The sequence below is a fragment of the Henckelia pumila genome, chromosome 2, assembly GCF_033568475.1.
Source record: "Henckelia pumila isolate YLH828 chromosome 2, ASM3356847v2, whole genome shotgun sequence".
Lineage (NCBI taxonomy): Eukaryota > Viridiplantae > Streptophyta > Magnoliopsida > Lamiales > Gesneriaceae > Henckelia > Henckelia pumila.
In genome coordinates this window covers 11,979,627-12,001,508 of record NC_133121.1, presented here as the reverse complement: position 1 = coordinate 12,001,508, position 21,882 = coordinate 11,979,627, and the positions used below count along the sequence as shown (strand labels likewise).

The 21,882-nt window shown below is 31.6% G+C and overlaps 1 protein-coding gene across 7 annotated transcripts; it reads right to left on the bottom strand.

Moving 5' to 3' along the window:
• Positions 1 to 166: 166 nt before the first annotated feature.
• LOC140880627 (uncharacterized) lies at positions 167 to 5,480 on the bottom strand. Of its 7 annotated transcripts, XM_073285234.1 has the most exons (10): positions 5,325 to 5,479; positions 5,076 to 5,238; positions 4,820 to 4,968; positions 4,532 to 4,647; positions 3,662 to 3,864; positions 3,501 to 3,562; positions 1,825 to 3,427; positions 1,534 to 1,736; positions 1,245 to 1,428; positions 167 to 1,166 (listed from the first exon to the last, which is right to left on the bottom strand). In XM_073285234.1, exons 5-10 carry the CDS (start codon positions 3,810 to 3,812, stop codon positions 556 to 558), a joined length of 2,814 nt encoding a protein of 937 aa, XP_073141335.1. In that variant the 5' UTR covers positions 3,813 to 3,864; positions 4,532 to 4,647; positions 4,820 to 4,968; positions 5,076 to 5,238; positions 5,325 to 5,479; the 3' UTR covers positions 167 to 555. The 7 variants fall into 7 exon arrangements, with proteins under 7 accessions (XP_073141335.1, XP_073141331.1, XP_073141336.1 ...); XM_073285230.1 differs by having other exon boundaries at positions 5,076 to 5,480; XM_073285235.1 differs by lacking the exon at positions 4,820 to 4,968 and having other exon boundaries at positions 5,188 to 5,238.
• Positions 5,481 to 21,882: the final 16,402 nt, after the last annotated feature.

Genomic DNA, 21,882 nt, shown 5'->3' with positions numbered 1-21,882 from the left:
GTGGGTTCCATCGTACATAAATTCCAAATAAACTTTACATTTTGCATCCATTTTTTTCAGTATTTCCTTGAGAGAATACCGATCCTTGTTTCTTCTTGCAAATAAATTTTAAGTGAAATGTGAGTCTTATGAGATGATAAGCAATATCAATAACTCGTTTCTTCCATTCTGACAAATTTTACTTAGCATCCCCGTGCTATAACTTTCAATTTACAACTCATCTTGTTCATTACGTCATTACAAAACCAAACATATACTCAAAACTATAAACATATGAATGCAGAAACTCACTAAAACAGTCACAAAATCCAGAAAACTATAGCACCCCACACCACCACCTTGTTTACTTCTATCGGGTTAGATTTACTGAAAACATATGGAGTCGTATATCACGCTCCGAAGATCACTCGCAGTATCCCCCCATTCATGGGAAAACTGGAAAAGAAAACGATCATTTATTTGCAAACTCGTAAAATAAAGAAAATATACCACACTGGTATGTCCATAAGCTTCACCACATCATGCGGCTCTCTCCAAATGAGGACTGTTACATTTTTATCCAAGTATCATGAACTCATCGTCTATGATAGTATCGTTTAAGAAGGTCAGAACCGTATCTTCCACCAGTTCATCAAAAATGGTTTCCCCCATTTCGTAACTGGTACGCTCAATATCTGATCGGATGTTCAGGCATTTTCCATATTGTACCGTGTCTGTTTTGACAAGTTGATCCAGAGAATGAAGCACAAGAGACCGAAAGACATGCCATTCGACTTGTTTCCATACCTCGTTAATCAGATCCATCCCTGTAGGAACTGGCAGAATACTATGTGAAACACTTGATCTCCCAGTCAAGCACTCGAAACGTGTCTCACACACTTTCGTTAGAACTTCATTAGAACAATCAAAGAGAAGTTTCTGATCATGCCGTGGTCGGCTAGAAAATAACTCAACTTCATCAAACAATGAAGGATCAAGAACTTCGATGAGAGAGAACCATCTTAAAAGAAATTCATCCCAGTTCAATCCAGAACCAAGCAACACAGCTTCCACGTATTCAAATGCTGATTCTTCACCCTCAAGCGAAATTTTCATACAAGTTCCTTGTTCACTTGCACAAGACTGCTCTTCGAAATGGATTTGTCGAGGTTCAACATCTTTTCCGACTGAATGCCACATTAAGTTAATATCAAGATGAAAGATAGAAAGTGAAGAGAGCCCAAACTATTTATGACCAATCTAACCTCGTTGAGACTTGCTTGCAGGACTGACATCATCATCTGTGAATAATGGCTCGAGAACAGATATGGGACTGGCTCGATCAGTATTGTTAATTGCATCCTCAGAATCTTTGCTTTCCACGGTTCCTGGAGAATGCACAAGGGGTAATGCTGGAGGAGACAGCATTTGACCCTCTCTAAATAAATCCTTGAAAATATCAAGAAAATGGCAGTCATTCTAAGAAAATGATAAGGAGAACAAGACACTAATGAAATTCATGGGAGCATAGAATCAACAAATAGGATTTTTCACCGATTTAAATCCTTGGTTAGAATCTTTCAGGCGTTGGGAAGAACTTTCTTCACCGTCAACTTCCCGAATGTCTCCATTCTGAACATCTATTTGGGTTGCATTGCTGGGTAACTTGCAAGAAACACTAATAATTTCACCCGCTTCATCAGACCTTGATTCAGTCATTTCTTCAATCCCCAAAAGTTTTGAAGAATAACTAGGAACTGTGGCTCAAAGAATAAAAAAATCTCAGCACTGACCTGAGGAGTTACTCGACTTTACAACTACTTTTAGAGTATAAACAAAATTCACCTTCATGAACAGTGATATGCTCTGTACAGGATTGAACTTCTGAAGAATTTTCGTGATCCTCTCGGCAGGGAACATTGATATTTGTATCGGAAGATTGTACTCTATCAAAGAAGGGATATGACAAATTCTCATAGTTTTGCCTATCCGCACTTGCCTGAGTGATATGATTTTCTTGTGCTAACCCGCTAACATTGTTTTTCACTACGCCACGCGGAGATAATCTCATCTGGGCAGTTATGAAGATGTCATCTACATGTTCTCTCGGGCTGCAGAAAGGGGAACTATTATATTCAGGTAGACAGAGAATCCTACCTAAGGATTTGGGCAGCCGCCGACTCGTTGATTCTGCATTTACATCTCCATTATTCAGCATCTCACAAAGATGCTTCCTAGCTTCAATATAGATATTAGATTCCCCAAGATTTGGATATTGGCATGTTCCCTTCACCGCTTCCAAACTTCTATCTCTTGATTTGCTGGCTTGTTCGCCCCTCTTAAGAATGGTAGATGGATTCGCAAATCTTTCAGAGTAGAAATGGTTCCTGCTAGGAGAGCTCCAGCCGAAATTTTCTACCACTTGACCTTTATCCTCATTATTGTTCCTATTTTGCTGTTTAGAACAAGATTCCTGGATAATACCATCCCAAGAAATCCCATGTCTCTCTTTTCCCATTGCATTCTTAAGCTTTCTTTTAATTTCAGTGAAAGAGAACTGAGACCTATTTCTCTCGCTGTGTGCATTATTAACAGCATTGCATGGTGAATGTGGTGAATATCTGATAGTAGTATCAGGGCTTTGCAACCTTTTAGATCCAGGCCTTGATATTACAAATTCCTCATCTCTTTCAGAAGTGAAACTATCAAGAGATTTGGTCCTTCGGCGGAAGAAGTTGCACTGTTTACGGCTACTAAATCCATCATCTTTTAAGTTGGTTGGCTTTTCTTCAGACAAATGGGTTCCAGTCACCAAACCGAGCTTTTGACCTTTTTCAAACCCAGCAACTTCTAAATTTTGTATGTGCTGGACCAGAACAGAGTTTGGATCATGTAGCAGTTTTAAGAACAATTCCTCATTTGAACCGAAGGTATCCATCAATCCTTTTGAACAAAATTTCCCCTCTTCCCCTAAATTTATACGGTCATTTAGTCTCTGTTCTACAAGTGCCTTTATTGCTGCAACTATATTCTCTCCAACCACAACAGCCTGACCAGCTGGACTATCAGGTTTGCTACATAAATCATGATCTGTGCACTTTGTGTTTCTCTGATTAATCCAGGATGCTAACTCTTCCATAGTCATTTCAAGATCAAGAATGTCAGATGATTTTTGCAAATGGGATTCACAAGATTCATCAGGCATCAAGCAAATTTCAGCATCAAACTTGGAAACTTCCATATTGCCTGAGTAACTACCGTACGCTTTATTTTTTCGCCTGTGATTATTTTTTACTCGAGATCCTTTTTGCAAATCGTTTTGCTCGAAACGTGTATCAGAAGCATCTGACTGCTTTGTTGAGCCCTGCTCGTTGAACATTTCCTCTTCCATAAGTTCCTTCACTCTAGTCTTGACAACAGTCATTGCCATCTTCTTTTCTTCAACATCCTGAGATTCTTCATGAAATAAATAAGCAGACAGATAAATAATATGCTAACTAGGAAAAGATACCTAAACTTACAGAAACTACTTCAGATTTTTCGGCATGACCAGATAGAATTCTTTTGGTATTCGAAGGAGCAACTGCAGAACCACAGGACTTGAGTTAAAATAAAACAGGTATTGGATTAAAAATAACCTTGATTCTAGGAAAAGAGCAACACTTGCAGGTGTAAATCTTACCAACGCATTGCTTGCTTGCTCGCATTCTATTTCCAAGCAATCTATGGGTGGAACGGCCATGACCGAATCTAAATATGCTAATTAAACCCCATATACAACTTGCTTGATTCCTTTCACCCCGTGACGGGCGTCTCTTTGATCTCTTAGCCATAACAAGTGATGTTTTCACTTCAGTATCATGCAATCATTTAATTATCCGTCCGCTGCAAGTAAATAACAGTGACGGAAAATTAATCGACATCGACAATTGATGAATTAAGTTGAAAAAAAGGAGGAAAAAGGTACTCGCAAGCAATATCAAATAATTCAGATAAACACGAGTCCATCTCTAGAAATTCATCATAGGGCTGCAAAAAGGGCTTGAAGTCCTGTTTTAATGTTTTACAAAATGTTGAAGCTTCTACTAATCTTTTCAAAACAAACTATGTCGGTATTCACAAACAATTGGACAATAAAAATTTTAAATTTAATTCAGGAATAATTTGGTAAATATGCTATGAATTGATTTCATTAGGTCAGCCAACAAAAAATGCTCTGCTTCGTCTTATCCAAAGAAATCAACTTCCATTCCACATCATAACATTTCATGGAAAAAACTAGTATTTGGAAGCAAAGACATGTACTTCAAGAAATTGTTCCAATCATGGCAAAATTCGAAACCGATCAACACGATCTCATCATACAAAAATTCCTCAAATTTCGTTCACAGTTATTTTGAAAATGTAACACATTTTTATATCTTACACCCAAAAACTCGAGTTTACAGTAAAGACACAAAAGAGCTAAATCAGGAAGGAAAACAAAGATTCTGTGTACATATGGTGCTTGAGAAGTAAACTAAAAGGCAAAATCTCAAATTAGAATTGTTACCTGAAAATGGATCCAACAGGCAGACAGATGTACAAAAGAGTATAGCTCAAGTTAATGTATCTTTCTGTTTCTGTCAAGAAAACAGGATTTTGCCTTCATGGATCTTCTGTTTCTACCTAAGATTCAAAATGCATACTCCAATTAGAACTATTTTACCGGAAATTTCTTGCAATCACTCATCCATTTCAGAAATTTAAGATTTGATTAGAATGTGCAAATCATCCAGATTTGCCTTCAAGGAGATCTTATAACGAATAACATGATCACATCAAACAATCAAGTAATGACCTATGCGTATGCATGCTTCAAAGGCTATAGCGATGATCAATCTCTAATCCCTTTAACTTTCAACATTCAACAACATCAGATTCCTTCTAACATAAAATTTGAAGCCCATTTGGGAAATGAAACTCCCAATCAAGATACAAACTCTTTCTCTGTAACAACAATAAGATCAACCACATTTTACACTACACCTTTAGAACACGAACAAAGAGCTAAAGGGGAAAAAAAGATTAAATCTTGGCAGCATTTACAAGCATACCCACAAACGCAAACCAAGAAAAATGCAGAAAGATGGAACTTTATTGCTTAGGTGGGAGCGTATCTAATTCCCAACCGACCAAAAAGAGAGTGGCCCCAGATAGGAAACCCACCAACACTCATTAGAGTGGGAGCAAAATGATGTGGGAAGCAGCCATTAAAGTCTGAAAGACGGGAGAAAAGAATCAAAGGTCGGAAAAAGTGAAAGTAACAGTGCGTGTCTGTGTGAGAGAGAAGACATATATATAACTCTCGAGCTTTTTGTTAATGGAAGGAGAAGAAGCAGCATTGTATTATATGCGCCATTGCCATTGCCACCTGCGTGTGCACAGGTGGGATTGAAGCGTGGTGGTGGGGACCATGAAATACAAGGAGAAAGAAAGCGATGGAGAAAGGGTCTCTTTCTTTAGCAGATTTCTTGGGAGTGTATATTTTTATTGTTTTTCCCGATTTTTTTTATATATATATATCACGACATTCTGAGTCGAATGTTTTCTTGTTGTTGGTATGAAATTTTGCAAATTTGGAGTATAGTTTGATGCCAACATTGCCAATGTATAAGGTTTTGGAAGCATGTACAAACACAGAGGATAAAAACAGGGTTTATAAAACCTACAGTGAGAAAACACGCTTCTATTTTGTGATACCGATCTCTTTTATCGACACGAATTATAAAAGTTATTGCTTTTTATATTAAAAAATATTATTTCTATTGTATTTATTGTTGTGAAAAAGTAAAAATTTACGGTAAAAAGTAAAAACTCAAAAACTCAAAATTTATCAAATTCTACACTTTATAAAATTTTTCTCTCTTCACAATTGTGTTTTTCTACACAAATGGAGAGACCTATTTATAGATTTCAATTGGAGATTAGTCAAAAATTAATACATCATTAATTACATCATCACACACTAATTTTCAATATTTTACAACTCAATTTTCAACTTTCAACCTTCAACATTCAACAATAAATAATAATATATATTTATATATATTTTCAACACTCCCCCTTGTGATGATGATCATGATAGAATGACTATCTCCATTACGTGTTGTATACTGCCTCGTTAAAAACCTTACTAGGAAAAACCCATTGGGACAAAAACCATAGTAAGAAAAAAAGAGTGCAGCCACGTAAACTCCCCCTGATGTCAACATGAATGATTCTTCACATATTTCGTAGATTGCGCATCCCAATATTATAAATGTGTTTTCTGAATATCGCCGTGGGAAGTGCCTTTGTGAAGAGATCGGATGAGTTCTCACTTGATTGAATGTAACAGATATCAATATCTTTATTCTTCTCCAGCTCTTGAGTGTATGCAAAGAATTTAGGAGGAATATGTTTAGTTCTGTCACTTTTGATGTATCCTTCTTTCATTTGGGCAACACATGCGGCATTATCTTCATACAGTGTGATTGGATTCTTGTCCACTGATAATCCGCAAGAAGTTTGGATATGCCGAGTCATTGATTTAAGCCAGACACATTCACGGCTTGCTTCATGTAGTGCAATAATCTCGGCATGATTTGATGAAGTTGTAACAAGTGTTTGTTTCTGTGATCGCCAAGAGATTGCAGTGCCTCCACGAGTAAATACATATCCGGTTTGGAAACGTGCCTTATGTGGATCAGATAAGTATCCAGCATCAGCATAACCAATTATTCTCTGATTTGTATCTTTTGGATACAAAAGTCCCAAATCCGTCGTTCCTCGTAAATAACGGAATATATGTTTAATTCCGTTTCAGTGCCTCTTCGTTGGACATGAACTGAATCTTGCCAATAAATTTACTGCAAAAGATATGTCTGGTCTAGTGCAATTTGCAAGATACATAAGGGCACCAATGGCACTTAGATATGGTACTTCAGGACCAAGAACAACTTCATCATCTTCACATGGACGAAATGGATCCTTTTCTATATTCAATGATCTGACAACCATTGGAGTACTTAAAGGATTTGATTGATCCATATTGAAACGTTTAAGGACCTTCTCTGTATAATTAGACTGGTGAACAAAAATTCCACATTCTTTTTGTTCAATTTGTAAACCAAGACAATACTTGGTTTTTCCAAGGTCTTTCATTTCAAATTCTTCCTTCAAGTATAACATCACTTCTTGAATTTCTTTATTCGTTCCAATGATGTTTAAATCATCAACATATACAGCAATAATCACGCATCCCGATGTTGTTTTCTTGATGAAAACACAAGGGCATATTGGATCATTTACATATCCCTTTTTCATCAAGTGTTCACTTAGCCGATTATACCACATTCGGCCGGATTGCTTTAACCCATACAATGATCTTTGTAATTTCACAGAATAAAATTCTCTGGGTTCTGAACTTTGTGCTTCTAGCATCTTAAATCCTTCAGGGATTTTCATGTATATATCACTATCAAGTGATCCGTATAAATAAGCTGTAACAACATCCATTAGACGCATGTCCAAGTTTTCAGACACTGCTAAACTGATCAAATACCGAAACGTAATTGCATCCATAACAGAAGAATATGTTTCTTCATAATCAATTCCAGGTCTTTGAGAAAAACCTTGTGCAACAAGTCGAGCTTTATATCTCACTATTTCATTTTTCTCATTTCTCTTTCGAATAAAAACCCATTTGTACCCAACAGGTTTAACACCTTTAGGTGTAAGGACTATAGGTCCAAAAACACTACGTTTATTTAGCGAATTTAATTCAACCTGGATGGCATCTTTCCATTTTGACCAATCCTTTCGAGTTTTGCATTCACCAAAAGATTTTGGTTCATTATCTTCATTTACGATGTCACATGCCACATTGTACGAAAATATCTCATCAATATCTTGTACATTCTTTCGGTTCCATATTTTTCCAGTATTAATATAATTGATAGAGATTTCATGATTCTCGTCAGTTTGTGGTTCTGACAAAATATTTTTATCATCGTGTGTTTCTTCTGGAACACCATTTTCTATTTTCTGATCATCATTTTTCTCTATGTATTTTATTTTCCGAGGATTTTTATCCTTTGAACCGATTGGCCTTCCACGCTTCAGGCGTTTTATGACATCATGAATGTCTTCATTTTGTTTCTTTGGAATTTCAACTCGAGCAGGGGCATTTACAGCAGGTATATATGATTTTGTTACCCCTTTTGTGTCTGCAAATGCATCTGGCATTTGATTTGCTATTCTTTGCAAATGCACAATTTGCTGTACATCTTTATCACATTGTTTAGTTCTAGGATCCAAATGTAATAATGATGGTACATACCATGTGATTTCTTTTTCGATGTGTTTCTTTTTTCCCCCTAACATTGGGAAGTTATTTTCATCAAAATGACAATCAGCAAACCGTGCTGTAAACACATCGCCTGTCTGAGCCTCAAGATATCTAATGATTGATGGACTATCATAGCCGATATAAATATCATTCTTTCTTTGAGGTCCCATTTTTGTTCTTTGAGGTGGTGCAATAGGCACATACACCATACATCCAAAAATTCTCAAATGAGAAATATCTGGTTCTTTGCCAAATACAAGCTGCAATGGGGAGTGTTTATGATATGCACTTGGCCTGATGCGAATCAATGCAGCAGCATGTAAAATTGCATGTCCCCATATAGAAATAGGGAGTTTCGTTCTCATAATCATTGGTCTAGCAATCAACTGCGGACGTTTAATCAATGATTCAGCTAATCCATTTTGTGTATGAACATGAGCTACAGGATGTTCAACAGTAATTCCCATCGACATACAATAGTCGTTAAAAGTCTGGGAAGTAAATTCTCCAGCATTATCAAGTCTTATTTTCTTGATCGTATATTCGGGAAATTGATTCCGCAATTTTATTATTTGAGCCATCAATTTTGCAAATGCCACATTCCGAGTGGACAATAAACATACATGTGACCATCTGCTAGAGGCATCGATCAATACCATAAAGTATCGAAATGGTCCACATGGTGGATGAATTGGCCCACAAATATCACCTTGAATACGTTCAAGAAATATGGGTGATTCCTTTTGGATTTTAGCTGGTGATGGTCTTATAATAAGTTTCCCCAGAGAACATGCCTTACACTGAAACTTATTATTCTGAAAGATCTTCTGGTCTTTCAGTGGATGACCACTTGTATTTTCTATAATCCTTCGCATCATTATTGAACCCGGATGTCCCAATCGATCATGCCAATTTGTTAGTATTGAAGAATTTCCAATAACCATATTTGATTCGATTGGACTTATATGTGTATAATGCAATCCAGTAGGGAGCATTGATAATTTCTCAACTACATATTTCTTTCCTGATTTATATGTAGTAAGACACATATATTTCTCATTTCCTTCGGTTATTGTTTCCGTATCATAATCATGAGAATATATATCATTAAAACTCAACAAATTTCTTTGTGATCGTGGTGAATATAAAGCACTATTTATCAAAAATTTTGTACCATTAGGTAACAAAAATTGTGCTTTGCCACATCCTTCAATCAAGTCTACAGGACCTGATATTGTATTCACCATTGTTTTTGTTGGTTTTAATTCCAAGAAATATTTTTCATTTCTGAGGATAGTGTGCGTTGTACCACTATCTGGTATGCAAACTTCCAGTGCATTATTTCCATCTTTGATCATAGCATTTTCCATAATGATCTTCAAAAACAATATGCAATAAAATGAATTAAGAAAGATACATGCAAACAATACATGCAAAATATAATATGTTTTATAAAATAAAAATTACATTGTTACATTCTTTTCCCACCAGTATATTTAATCAATATCTTCGAAATCATTCAAAAAGTAGGCAGCATCTAAATTCATTGAACCACTTGCATGGTCAATGTTTTCAGTAAAATTGGTCTCTTTTTCTTTCCCCTTTATTGAATCTTTATAGAGCTTACACAGATGCTCAGGGGCTCGACAAGTTCTTGACCAATGTCCTGGAGTGCCACATCTATAACAAACACTCTCAGTTCTTTTTGGATGATTTTCATTTTCACTCGTATTATCATGCTGCCTCTTTTGTGGGTGGTTCGTGACGTTCCTTTGAGATGAGTTATTGAAATAACTATCTCTTTTATTTTCAAATCCACGGCCTCGACCACGACCGCGATCATTTCTACGCCCACGTCCACGCCCACGTCCTCGTCCACGACCTCGACCAAAATCTTGTCTATATCTTTGATTTTGGTTTTCATTTTTACTTACGACATTTGCTTCAGGAAATGCCGTTGAACCAGTAGGTCTGGACTGATGATTTCTCATGAGCAATTCATTATTCTTTTCCGCCACGAGTAAACATGCGATGAGTTCTGAGTATCTTGAAAATCCACGCACTCTATATTGCTGTTGTAGAGTTATATTTGATGCGTGGAATGTGGAAAATGTCTTTTCAAGCATTTCCATCTCAGTAATATTATGCCCACAAAATTTCAGCTGTGAGACAATTCGATACATCGCAGAATTATAATCACTCACCTTTTTAAAATCTTGGAATCTTAAAGTATTCCATTCATCTCGTGCGGTCGGAAGTATAACTTCCCGTATATGCTCAAAACGTTCTTTTAACCCTTTCCACAAAATCATTGGGTCTTTTTCGGTCAAATATTCACATTTCAACCCCTCATCAAGATGTCTGCGTAAAAATATCATCGCTTTTGCTTTATCTTGTGAGGATGATATGTTATTTTCTTTGATAGTTTCGTTAAGACCCAATGACTCGAGATGCATTTCTACATCGAGGGTCCATGGCATATAATTCTTTCCGGTTATATCAAGTGCAATGAATTCGAGTTTCGCCAAGTTCGACATGGTGGTACTAGAAAATAACAATGCATTTTATTAGTTAATTTCCATAAATATGACAATACAAAATAATGGAAGAACGTAAATTACAAGTGCGTATATAAATAGAGAAAAAATATGTGTTGGAAAATCGCTGGTGAGTAAAGGACCCGTGAGCATGATGATCATAGTCGTTATGAAAAATATCCTTATAAATGTCATCATCTCCATCTTCGAAAAAACCGAGGATAAAATATTTTGAGAGAAAGAATGAATTTGGTGTGATTGAAAATGAGTTTGAGTGAACATATTTATAGGGCAAAAACTAGCCGTTTTGTTACCGTTTGTGACCGTTGGGGGTAAAGAAAAAATTGAGTATGTGTTGAATAAAAATTCGTGATAATCATGTAATGCATATAATGATAATCATAATTAAATAATTATGTATATCATATCACATTATTATAAGGTCAGTGTCGTAGACAGCCTTTTATATAATGTTGTGAAATTATACCAATATAGTTAGTATAAAGTCAGGTATAGTATATCATATCACATTATTATAAGATCGGTGTCGTAGACAACCTTTTATATAATAACATGAGATTATACAAATATGGTTAGTATATAAATACACAATAATATATATCATATCACGTTATTATAAGGTCAGTGTCATAGACAACCTTTTATATAATAACATGAAATTATACAAATATGGTTAGTATATAAATACACAATAATATATATCATATCACGTTATTATAAGGTCAGTGTCATAGACAACCTTTTATATAATAACATGAAATTATATATTAATATAGTTAATATATATACATAATAAATATATATCACGTTATTGTTTAAAAACCTTAGAGGCTTTTATACTTGTCGTATCCCTTACCGGAAGTGTGGGATGTCGTCTTAACATCCTCCCAGGATTTATAACAAGTTTTGAAAAAAACTTATTTTTTTCATAACATGATATTATATATTAATATATACACAATAAAAATATATAAACAGTAAAATAAAAATTCTTACTTGTTGAATATTTTTGACTTCTTCTTGTATTTTGGAGCGTCGGAAAATATAGAGAACCTTCGAGCGATCGTGCTGATAACGTGTTGTGAAAAAGTAAAAATTTACGGTAAAAAGTAAAAACTCAAAAACTCAAAATTTATCAAATTCTACACTTTATAAAATTTTTCTCTCTTCACAATTGTGTTTTTCTACACAAATGGAGAGACCTATTTATAGATCTCAATTGGAGATTAGTAAAAAATTAATACATCATTAATTACATCATCACACACTAATTTTCAATATTTTACAACTCAATTTTCAACTTTCAACCTTCAACATTCAACAATAAATAATAATATATATTTATATATATTTTCAACATTTATAACTCGAGTTGACCTACTAATCCAAATAAGTTTAATAAAGGTTAGATGTATTCTAATGCAATAAAAACCAATGGTCAGTAGTATTGAATGTGTATACTGTATAGTACATGCTATTTTTCTTTATACATACAATATATTAAGGTTAAGAAGTGTATAATAATTAATTTATTTGTAATAATATCTTATCTATTTTTAAATTTTAAAATAAAATTTCTAAATAATATTTTATATTTATCTAAACATTTGAATGTTTAATTCATCGTATCATTATGACATTAACAAAAAAAAATTTATATATTATATGTATCAAATTTTTGAATATTTAACTCATTTCTAAATTAACACGAAAATTAATTACAAAAAAATTATGTATATGCATGTATCGCGTACGAAAGACCGTATTTTTATATTATAGAACACTTTAATAATTTAAAACTCAATAAACAAATTTTTTAAGACATACGTGCTTCACGTTGCTCTGAATAAATTTATCAAAAACCTGTAAAAATAAATTTATAATCTACACACGAAATCTTAGAAATTATCGTCCACCCTATTGTCTCTATCCCCATTCAATTTACATTGACAATTGTCATTGCCATGTCTTTTCATGTTATTATCTAGTATTAGGATCAGAACATATATTTTATGATGTTAAAAAACATATGTTAATTAGTATGAATATCATGAATGGATAACTCAAATATGTAAAATAAAATGATTATATATGATACGTTAAAATACTTTTGGGAACTGTTTGACTCATAGATTGAAAGATAAAGATATAAATATCAATCATTTGATAAAGCAAAAATGAATAATCAATAAATATTTTATTTTTCATTTAGATATGGTCTTATAAAAGTAAGATTAACATACTACGTACAGCTAAAAACGTAGTGAAATGTCTCAAGGAAAGATGAATAGATGATGGTGCATCTCGAGTCAAAGCAGTTAAGTGTTTGATTTCTAATTTGTTAGGGGGTCACACATATATTTAACTCCACAACCGATATTTTGTCCAATTTGTTGGATGTCCTCTTCCTCCCAATTTCTCAATCAAACAAATACTATCCTATTTTCCCAATTACAAAAATAGGAAATTATTATTGTAAATAGTATTTTAAAACATATGATATTCTCGAAATTCTACATAAACATTTATCTTAAAAAAGGTTTTTAAAAAATTATTAAAGGGTTAGATTATGATTTTTTTAAAAAAAAACATACTTGAATCCTACGATTAGTTATATAAAAACTCATTTTTCAAATATATATATACATACATATATATATATATATACTAGCGACAATGCACACGCAATACGTGTGCTTGAAATATTTTATTTTTTAAATTAGTTTTTTAATGAAATTTTATGCAATTTTTTATGTAAAAAAAGAATTAATCGGAACCTAATAAAAATTTTAATATTTACATCATAAGATAAGATTTTCGTTTTATAATTTGAAAACTCATCAATAGATTTGGTGATTAACCAATCAAAATATAGATGTTAGGTGTGTAAAGTTAATGAGATTCTACCATATGAATAATACCCAAATCATTCATTTAAGGGTCCACATCTCACACATATACATAATTAATATTATAAAATTGACTTGAAAATCATGGGTTGTTAGATCTCCTATTAGGATAATATCCTTAAGGTAAGTTGAATTAAACCTTGAGATTGTGAGAAAAAAAGATTATGCGGATTAACATGATTGGATGAGATTTTTGTTTTTTTAAAAAAATGTGGATAATGGGTAGTGAAAAATTAGAAGGGTATTATTGAAATATAAATTTTTTTTACCAAATAACGATTTCTATTATGTCCTCTCCCTTTATATATAGTAATAGATATATATTACTATATTATTATTATTATTATTATTATTATTATTATTATTATTATTATTATTATTATTATTATTATTATATTATCTAGGATTAATTGTTAATCACTACCTAAACTATTTTCCAACTTATTTATAAATACCTACCCATTTAAAACTTATTTTCTACTCCCTTGAGAGAGAAAATTTTGTTTACAAATACCAATTCTACCCTTATCCTATTAAATCACTAAAAAAACAAAAAACAAAAAAAAGAGAGAATGGATACTAAAAACAAAAAAAATCCAAATAGCATTTATATAAAAATTCAAATTAAAGAACATAAACCATATCATATACATGCTTATGTTGATACATGAGCAAGTATGTGTCTAGCAAGTAAACACATACTCCCAAATCATTATTGGAAAAAATACGATAAAGTATTAAAAGTTCGAATAGAAGATGGATCAATAATCATGCTTGATACAGTAGCAAAAAAATTAAAAATAGAAATTGAGGAAACAAAATTTGTAATACCCATTATATACCAAATAGAATTAGGAATAGACATTATAATAGGAAATAACTTTTTAAGAGAATATCTTCCTTTTACACAGTTTGAAGATCACATAACTTTAAACAAAGGATCATCAATGATTTACATTCCTAAAATTCGATCAGCATTTCGTGTAGGAAATGAAGGATTTACAAAGAATTTTCATAAACGAAATACAAATCCAATAGAACTAAAAATAGAAAATATTTTAACGATTAATCCTGAAAAAGAAATCATGAAGAAATTTCATGATATTTGTTCTGAAAATCCTCATGACAAAATTAAAAAAAGAAAACAATTCATTGCTTCAATAAAACTCAAAAACCCTAATATCACAATTCGTAAAGCACCAAGAAGATGTAACATGGATGATGTAAAAATATTTGAAAAAGAGGTTCAAGAATTATTAAAACTTAAGATAATCATCCCTAGTAAGAGTTCACACTCTTCACCAGCTTTTTATGTCAGTAAAAAAGATACTGATAAGAAAAGAATGGTAATTGATTATCGAAAAATGAATAATGCAACAATTATGGATGGATACTACATCCCAAACAAGAATGATTTACTATCTTATATAGGGGGAATGAAATATTTCTCCAGTTTAGATTGTAAATCAGGATTCTGGCAAATTCAGCTAGAATCACAATCACAATTACTTACAGCATTCAGTTGTCCAAAAGGACAATATCAATTGACTGTATTACCTTTCGGACTTAAACAAGCTCCAGGTATTTTCCAAAGATACATGGATGAATCTTTTAAACCTTATGTAGATTTTTGGTGTGTTTACAAAGATGATATATTAATTTACTCAAAAACATTGGATCAATATTATAAAGACCTCATGACAGTTTTAGATATATGTCATAAGATGGAATTATACTTTCTGAAAAGAAAGCACAATTGTTTAAAACAAAAATAAATTATCTAGGATTACAAATAAAAAACGAAAAACATTGTTTACAACAACATATACTCAAGAAAATTCATGACTTTCCTAGTGAAATCAAAGATAAAGATCAATTAAAAAAATTTCTAGGATTATTAACATATTCTGAAAATTATATTAAGAAACTTGCAGAGATAAGAAAACCTTTACAAGTAAAACTTAAACAAGACTATAAATGGAAATGGTCGAAAGAAGATACTAATTACATAGATACTTTTAAAAAGAAAATAATTAGTAATCTTCCTGAATTATATTTTTCATCAAATAAAGATATAATAATAATTGAAACAGACGCATCAGACGAATATTGAGGAGCATGTTTAAAAACTTATACAGGAGAAAAAAAATTTAGAAGAACTTACTAAAACAACTACCAGGAATAATAAAGAATTATGTAATTATACATCAGGAACTTTTCAAGGTGCACAACTAAATTATCATTCAAATGAAAAAGAATTATTATCTTCAATATTTACAATTAGAACTTATGAGATTTATCTTATTTCTAAACCGTTTTTAGTAAGAACGGATAATATGAATTTAACATATTTCAAGACAAGGAAAATATCAAGAAATGCAGGAAGAAATGCAGCAAGATTAATTAGATGGAAATTGGAATTGAACCATTATCAGTTCGAGATCCAGCATGTCAAAGGAACGGATAATTCATTACCTGACGCATTAACCAGAGAACTTCATCCAAATTATACTATCCATAGTAACGGAATAACAAAGGAGATCCTAAGTGATCCAGAAAATGACTACGAGTCATCCGAACATGCCTTAGAAAGCATGGGGAATATAAATTGATGAAATGTGATTTATATTCAGAAACATGAATTATTTTATGACTTTTAGTCATTCGAACATGCCTCAGAAAGCATGGGGAATATAAATTGATGAAAATGAGATTTATATTCAGAAACATGAATTACTCTATGAGTAAAACAATCAATCTCATTTATGAAGATTGGTTCAATTCTTGCAAAATAATTTTATAAATGCAATGATACGCATAATAAAAATATCCGAGTTACTCACGATAAAAAGTTAAATTTCTAACCATTTATCTATATATATGTTTTATTGTGCAGGATGAAGCAATTAAATCAATTAGAAGAACAATTGATTGACATAAATGAAGAAATTCAGTTTCTTCAACAAAGAAAAAAGAATATAAATGGAAAAATTCAGAGGATAAAAGAAAAGATGACAACCTCGTCGTCATCATCCTCACCAAGCACACCAATCAAGTTAACCACTCCATTTGACAAAATAATGGAGATAAATGAGAAACAGTCAGTGGTCACAGCCAACACTGACAAAGAAAAAGAAAAGAAAAAAGAACTGGTGGACACAACCAGCATCGAGAAAAATAAAAAAGAAGAAAGGACATTTAAAAGCGCCCTTGAAAAGAAAGAAAGAAAGAAAGAAATATGGTCAATTTACGACCACAAAATCCAATTTTTGAAAAAACAAAATTTTCAGAAAAATACATGGCTGAATTCTTTGAAACATTAAACTATTTGAGAATGGTCAAACCATCTGCAGGATCTTGGCTACAAACTTGTGACACACAGAGCATATCAAGAGCAAGAACACTGCAAGGTGCTCCAGCGCATGAAGTTGCAAGATTTTTTTCAAATGGATTATTAAGTGGATTGGAAGTCAGTCCCAACAATCAAGAAATAGAACTATTTCCATATCAATTAAAAAAATTGTATCATCCAGTTCAAGAAAGCAGTCTTTAAGGACGATCCAGTATTAACATTGAGTATTCACTCAACCCTTCCAGATTGGGATAATAACAAATTCTATCAACCAATGTTATACATTCAATGTCGAAAACAAAAAGACAAGTTCTTATTCGAAGGATCAAATGAAGAGAAACCAATAATGGATATCTCAACACTTCCTGAGATAAGAATAAAGACATTGATTGACATGATCTCAAAGACAGGAAAGATTGATGGAAACTCAAAGGTTAAAATAAATTTTGCAACCAGTAAAATTTTATTAACCACTGGACACAAGAAGACAATCCAAAAGAAAGATCAAGCCCTGTTAGCTCAATTCGAAGCTCCGATCTACGAAGCAAGAGTTGACATGACCAGAGAAACTCAAAAAATACTATGTCAAAGACTAAGAACAATAATTTTCACTCACAAATGTGGACATTGCCAACCAATTCAGACAGAAGAAGCAGCTGTCAAAGAGGACAAACCAATAAAGAAATGGTCTGAATGTGCCAGTGATTCAGATAGTGACACAATGTAAAAACAAAAGAAATCGTGGACCACACCACATGTGAAAGGCATCCACTCAAATGTAAAATGAGTTGTTTTTCATTATGTAGTGTCGGGTGGTCCCCCTTTTCCTTTATTTTAAAAGTTTGTATGCGTTTTTCCACGCCTATAAAAGGAGACGTTTATGTTGTAAAAAAAAGTGAAGTTCGAGTATCTCTCTCTTCTTAAGTTTCTTACAATCTGGTTCATACAAGACGTATGAAAACTATCAGAAACTAAGAAACATAAAATCAGAAACAAAATTAAGCCTTATGGCTAATAACTAAACAAGCAGGGCGTAAGGAGGATAAGGTTGGAAGCCAACCATTGAAGATTCATGGTTAGAGTAAACCTGAAAATCCATAGAGCAAGTACCAGTTGATCAAGTGATCGTTAAGGAAAAGCAAGGATTTGGCCTCTGCTCAAAACCAAGACTCATTCAATCAAGGTAACCTTCCTGAACCTCCTATTGCCCTTAATTTAAAAATTATTTGAAAATTTTATCATGCCTGAAATGACTCTCAAGCAAGAAGTAATCGTACTAAATAAGAAGTTTCGAAATTTGAGAAATAAAATTCAAAATTTAGAAAATACAGATCCATAATATATTCAGATCTATAATGAGATGAATACAATAAATCAACGATTATTCATTATTGAGAATTATATAATTGTTCGATTCGGTGAACATATTATACAAGAAATATATAATGAAATTGACAATGAAAATAATAACAAAAATATTTAAAGATCATTAATCATGTCATCGTCCTTTATAAGAAATGGAAGATTAATAATAAAAAACTGGTTTGAATGAATATGATACATTTCATGAATATCGTTTAAATACTTCTGATTTAACCATATTCGAATTAATTTATCAACTAAAATTTGTAATAATAACCTATGAATGGAACCAAATTAATCTGAAAAATTTATCTGTTATAAATGAATCAGATCTGTAAAACATGAATTAGAAATTCATAAGAATTCCGCAACCTGGTATCATAGCGGTTAAAACAGATTATTAATGTCTGGATTAACTTTAGACATTGAGATTAAAAATTTATTTGACAAAATAATCTTACTAAAAGATTTACATCAAATAAATCAATTATGGAATAGAATAAAAGATCTTCAAACCTTATATTTCAAAAACCATAAAGTAGAACATTTTTCAAGCAACTGGAAAATGATAATTCAAATTTCTGAGAATGAAGAAATTGAAGACATAAAAATATGTTATGCATAAGAATAAACTTTGTTATCGAAACCCGATCAACAAAAACAAAATGGTAAAAATAACAATTTTTACTAAATGAAAAATTTATGAAAATACAAAGACAAATATCTTTAATTTATATTCTCAAAATATAAATTTTGATATAAAAAATTGTAAAAATAATTTGAAACATCTCAAAAATTGTCAACTTTCAATTGATAGTTTTGAAGATTACCATAATCTATTAGAACAAATAGATTCAACAAAAAACCTTTTAATAGCTTTAAAAAAATTAAGGAGTTCTATTATCTGTTAAAATGACAGAAGTAACAATTCCAAATCAAAACAGTCAGATTGATGAATCTGAAGAAAATCAAGAATATAATTTGAATATTATATTCAATCAAAGTAAGTTTGCTGAAATACAGAAAACAGGATTTTCTAATTCAAAAACTAATCTAATTAGTCAACCGGGAATATTGAAGACATAAATCCCTATAAAATATGGAGTTCAGATGACCTCCAAATCACAAAACAGTCTGTACCAAGAAGATCATTATCATTTGCTAGAAATGATGAAGATGTTCTTGACAAGATTGGAACAATGAATCAAAATATTCTTAAAATTAAACAAGCTATTGTTAATGAGTCAACCTCATTGCAATGACGTCCTTAATAAAATTAGAAAAAGATCTAAGAGATTTAGAAAATAATATTAATAAGATCAATCTATCAATACAAGAATTAGAGAAAAAATTCAAAGAATATATTGATTTAGTAACGACTATATTAATAATTGAACAAGAAATACATAGTAATGAAATATTAAACTATCTTAAAGAAGTTCTTCCAATAGATAAAGGAAAAAGGAAAATGGAAGAAGAACCACCATTCAAAATTGAATCATGGTATAGAAATCCCCTTAGTTATGGCAAACATAAGTATGGAGATGTTTAGTGAAACAGACCAATCCGATTTTGAACAAATAGGAGTAAATACAGAAGAATTATATCATTCACATCAGGAATCAGATAAATTATATCATTCACATCAGGAATCAGAACAATACAGAGATATGAATATTTCAGAATCAGAATCTGAAGATGATTTTAGACCACGATTAAATCTACGAACAAATGTAGAAGGTAGTGGTGGAAGAGATGATGAAGAATTTAAATATAACAGAGACCAATACTCAGGATCTTATAAAGATGTTAGAGATATTCTTAGAGAATCAAAAACATCAGGATTTGTGAAACAGGATATCTTAGATTTAGGTTGTTCAACAGCTAAAAAAAGAAAATCAAAGATAGATCATTGGGCAAATGAACTATCAGTACAAATTCAATTAACACCATTATTAGATAAAAGTGAGAATATTCAAGTTTTAACTCATGAGATGATAAAAATGACATTGGTAGGAGCAGTAAGAACTTGGGCTGAAAACCTAGTAATTAGTAATCTACCACAAGGAATGACAGGACATCGATATTTCGAACTATTTGTTGATGCCTTGTACCAAGAATTTTTAGGAGTTTCTAATAATGACGCTAATTTAGTAGCCAAAAATATAGAACAAAATAGAGCAATCTTTATTCTGGATAATATAAAATTATGTAATTTATATTATCTAGAAGAATTTATATGTGATTATGAAACAAACTATTATCAGTTACTAGATTCTGATAAAAAAGAACATTATAAATTAAGTATTTTTAATAAAATACCTAATATACCAATAAATAGTAAAGATGAATTCTTAACTAGCGCTTATGCCAAAACACTAGGAGGAGCTATTAAATTTATTAAAGATGTTATAACAAAGAAATGTCATGAAGTAACATTAAATAAAAGAATATCCAAATCTTACAAACAAAACAATAAACTTTGTTGTGACAAAATGGAATTCACAGTAAAAGAATACGGTTGTAAAACAAGCATGTCACACAAACATTTAAAACGACAAAAACAAAATAAATTTAATAAACCTTATAAATCTTTTAACAGGAAATTTATTCCCTATAAAAAAAAGAAATTTAGAAAAAATTTCTTCAGAAAACCTTATAAAATAAAATTTTATAAAAAGTTTGATAATAAAAAATCACCTTGCCCAAAAGGTAAAAGAAAAAACTGCACATGTTGGTTGTGCAATGAAGAAGGTCATTATGCAAATAAATGTCCAAAACGAAATGAAAAGAAAAACAAAGTTAAACTATTAGAAGAAATATACACTATTGGATTTTATCCAGTAGAAACAGATGAATTTTTATCAGTTGATGAAAATATTTATTATCTTGATGAATCAAGTTAATCAGATTCTGAATCCGACTCTACACTTGATAATTTCGAAAATAATAATGCTTCTGGATAAGCCAAGGGCATATTTTGGAAAATAAAAGTCTAGGTACTAAACTCAAACTTTTGTTTGGCTTAGGTACCTATTGCCAAGTTGCCCTATTATCTATACTATATCCAAACACATTTTTTTACAAATTCTCTTTACTTTTTAAAAAAACTCACTTGTTTTTTCTCTATTATAATTTTTTACGTTTCTTTTCAAATAATTGAATTGTCGAGCGTGAAAATCACGTGCCACAGCTACTAATATTTCATAAAAACTCATGATCCTCTAGCTGGTCAAAAGTTAGTGTTAGTAAAATAAAGTGTTTTTTTAAAAACATTTAGTTCATTTTTTCGCTAGAGTTATCGATTTTTATCCGAATCTGTCAAAATTGAATTAAATACGAAAAAAATCT

Bases quoted from the DNA above. Each gene is read 5' to 3' on its own strand.
- LOC140880627 (XM_073285231.1), bottom strand. From the start codon at position 3,812: ATGGCTAAGAGATCAAAGAGACGCCCGTCACGGGGTGAAAGGAATCAA. The intron at 3,428-3,500 runs GTAAGTTTAGGT...GAAGAATCTCAG, and splicing joins AAAAATCTGAAGTAGTTTCT to GATGTTGAAGAAAAGAAGAT. The intron at 1,737-1,824 runs GTGAATTTTGTT...TTTGAGCCACAG, and splicing joins GCATATCACTGTTCATGAAG to TTCCTAGTTATTCTTCAAAA.